The 1,928-nt window shown below is 52.1% G+C and overlaps 1 protein-coding gene across 1 annotated transcript in view; it reads right to left on the minus strand.

Annotated features, from left to right (window-relative positions):
- LOC108506526 (perilipin-3-like) overlaps nt 1–1,652 on the minus strand; it is a 9,104-nt gene extending 7,452 nt beyond the window's left edge. The window contains exons 1-3 of the mRNA XM_017833620.1: nt 1,593–1,652; nt 951–1,146; nt 273–355 (exon numbers count right to left, since the gene is read on the minus strand). Of these exons, the coding sequence (XP_017689109.1) occupies nt 273–355; nt 951–1,146; nt 1,593–1,652 (339 nt within the window). The remainder of the gene's footprint in view (nt 1–272; nt 356–950; nt 1,147–1,592) is intronic.
- Nucleotides 1,653–1,928: the final 276 nt, after the last annotated feature.

The raw sequence follows: 1,928 nt of genomic DNA on the forward strand, positions 1-1,928 counted from the left end.
TGATTCCCTTCCTGAAAAACCCTTCCATGTGGGTTAGTTCACTTGCAGCCTGTGGGGGAGCTGGGGAGGTCAGGACACCCATAACTCACATGGACATGCTCACTCCCACCACTGAAGGTACCTCTGCAGCTTTCCCCAGCTGGCAGTGCCTCCTCTAACCCCTTCAGGGACTGGCCTGACACAGCCCTGCTGAAGTTTATTCCCCCATATTCTTCTGTACCCAAAACAGGTCCATCAAGCCACGGCTTCCCCAGGAAAAGCCTTTTCTCTACCTTGTCTGCTGGCTGCTGAAGGAAGGGCAAGTTCTCCTCCAGCTGATCCAGTCCTTTGCAGGCATATTCATTCACAAGTGCAACTAGAAGAGACAACAGGTACCAGTTTATCCTTCAGTTTGGGGAGGGAGTTTTGATCCTACAATGCCCAGGTCAGGATAGACCCATGAAAGCAAGGCCAAAAAATATAAATCACCATTCTAGGGTGGGACATGTGTGGTTGTCTCATTAAAAACCCTACAATTTGGATGGGTTCAAGTAGTCTCCACTTTGCCTTCCCAGCTTTCTAGCTATAAAATTTCCTCCAGCTGGAGTGTAGCACTTGCCCTTGGCGGGTAAAGCAATGGGTTTAAAGGGTTCAAAAGTGTTGGGATGAGCCAGACTGAGCTATATCCAAGATGGACACTGTTCCCACCAGCTGGGATGGTCAGAACTTGGGAGTGACAGAGAAAGAAAAGGCAGTTTCTACTTTATAACTTAAAGAGACCAACTTGTTTCTGCCAGTAACAGTTTTGTGTCCATGAAATTCAGCGTCCAGGAGCTGCTGAGTGGGAGACCCAGCTCTAGGATGAACTAGACCACCGTGCTGTAGGAGCTGGGGATCACCCACCAGGCACATGAAGGCCCCCTCCCCACCTACTCCTCTGTTCCAAGGGTCTCTCCAGCCCCTGCACTCACTGTGTGGCTCCAGCTGGTTCAGGATGGGCTGTGCCCCTCCGACCACACTGCCCACTGCCACGGCAGCCACCGTCTCGGCCACGTTGCAGACCCCACTGAGGCAAGGGTGGGACTCCTTGGTGTGGTTGTAGGCAGAGGAGACCAGGTTGAAGGCAGAGCTGAGCAAGGGCAAGCTGGTCACTCGGTTGACAGCGCTCTGAAACCCAGGAGAAACAGTGGCATCAGAGCCCAGGCTCGAGCTGGGGGGTGGACACAGCCATGAGTCTGTCCAGAAAGGTCCCAAGGGCACAGCAAATCCATCTCCTAATCCTTCTTAAACTCAGGGTTGGGAATACTCATCCCAAGGCCTCTACCAAGCCAGGGTTGACAGTCTGAGCTCTGGGCTCGTGGATTCTGAGTCACACTGGTTTCAGCACCAAAGCAGATGTGGAAGTAGGACCTGTAAGCTCATGTTTCAGAATTAATTGCATCACTTGAGCCAGTCCTGAAGCTCTCTGGAGCCAAACAGTTGCCTCCTGTGTTAAGGGAGTTTCCATTTGGCCACAGCTTCGTGTGGTTTATCTTTCTGTGCCCCCAGCCTGGTTTTGGGGGGGGCTGGCAGAAGTTTTCCAGAGTGGTGTTTAGTGTTGCTCTGGCACCTACCGCTTGCTGCTGCTCCTCAGCCTTCAGCAGGTCTGGTTTTGGGGTCTTTCCTGAGGCCATACTGAATTCAGCTGCAGCTGAAAGGAAAAACAAGGGTTTCACTGCATGAGTACAACTTCATCTCCTCCAGTGAAATAAAATCCTACCAAAACAGGTGAAAAGCAGAGGGCAACAAAGCTGGGATCCACCTTTCAGCTGTGCCAGGGGAGGTTCAGGTTGGGCATCAAAAAGAATTTCCTCACAGAAAGGGCTGTTAAACATTGCAAGGGGCTGCCCAGTGACCATCCCTGGAGGTGTTCAAGGGACAACTGGACACGGCACTCAGTGCTCTGGACA

Source organism: Lepidothrix coronata, unplaced genomic scaffold (genome assembly GCF_001604755.1).
Source record: "Lepidothrix coronata isolate B3197 unplaced genomic scaffold, Lepidothrix_coronata-1.0 Scaffold219, whole genome shotgun sequence".
Lineage (NCBI taxonomy): Eukaryota > Metazoa > Chordata > Aves > Passeriformes > Pipridae > Lepidothrix > Lepidothrix coronata.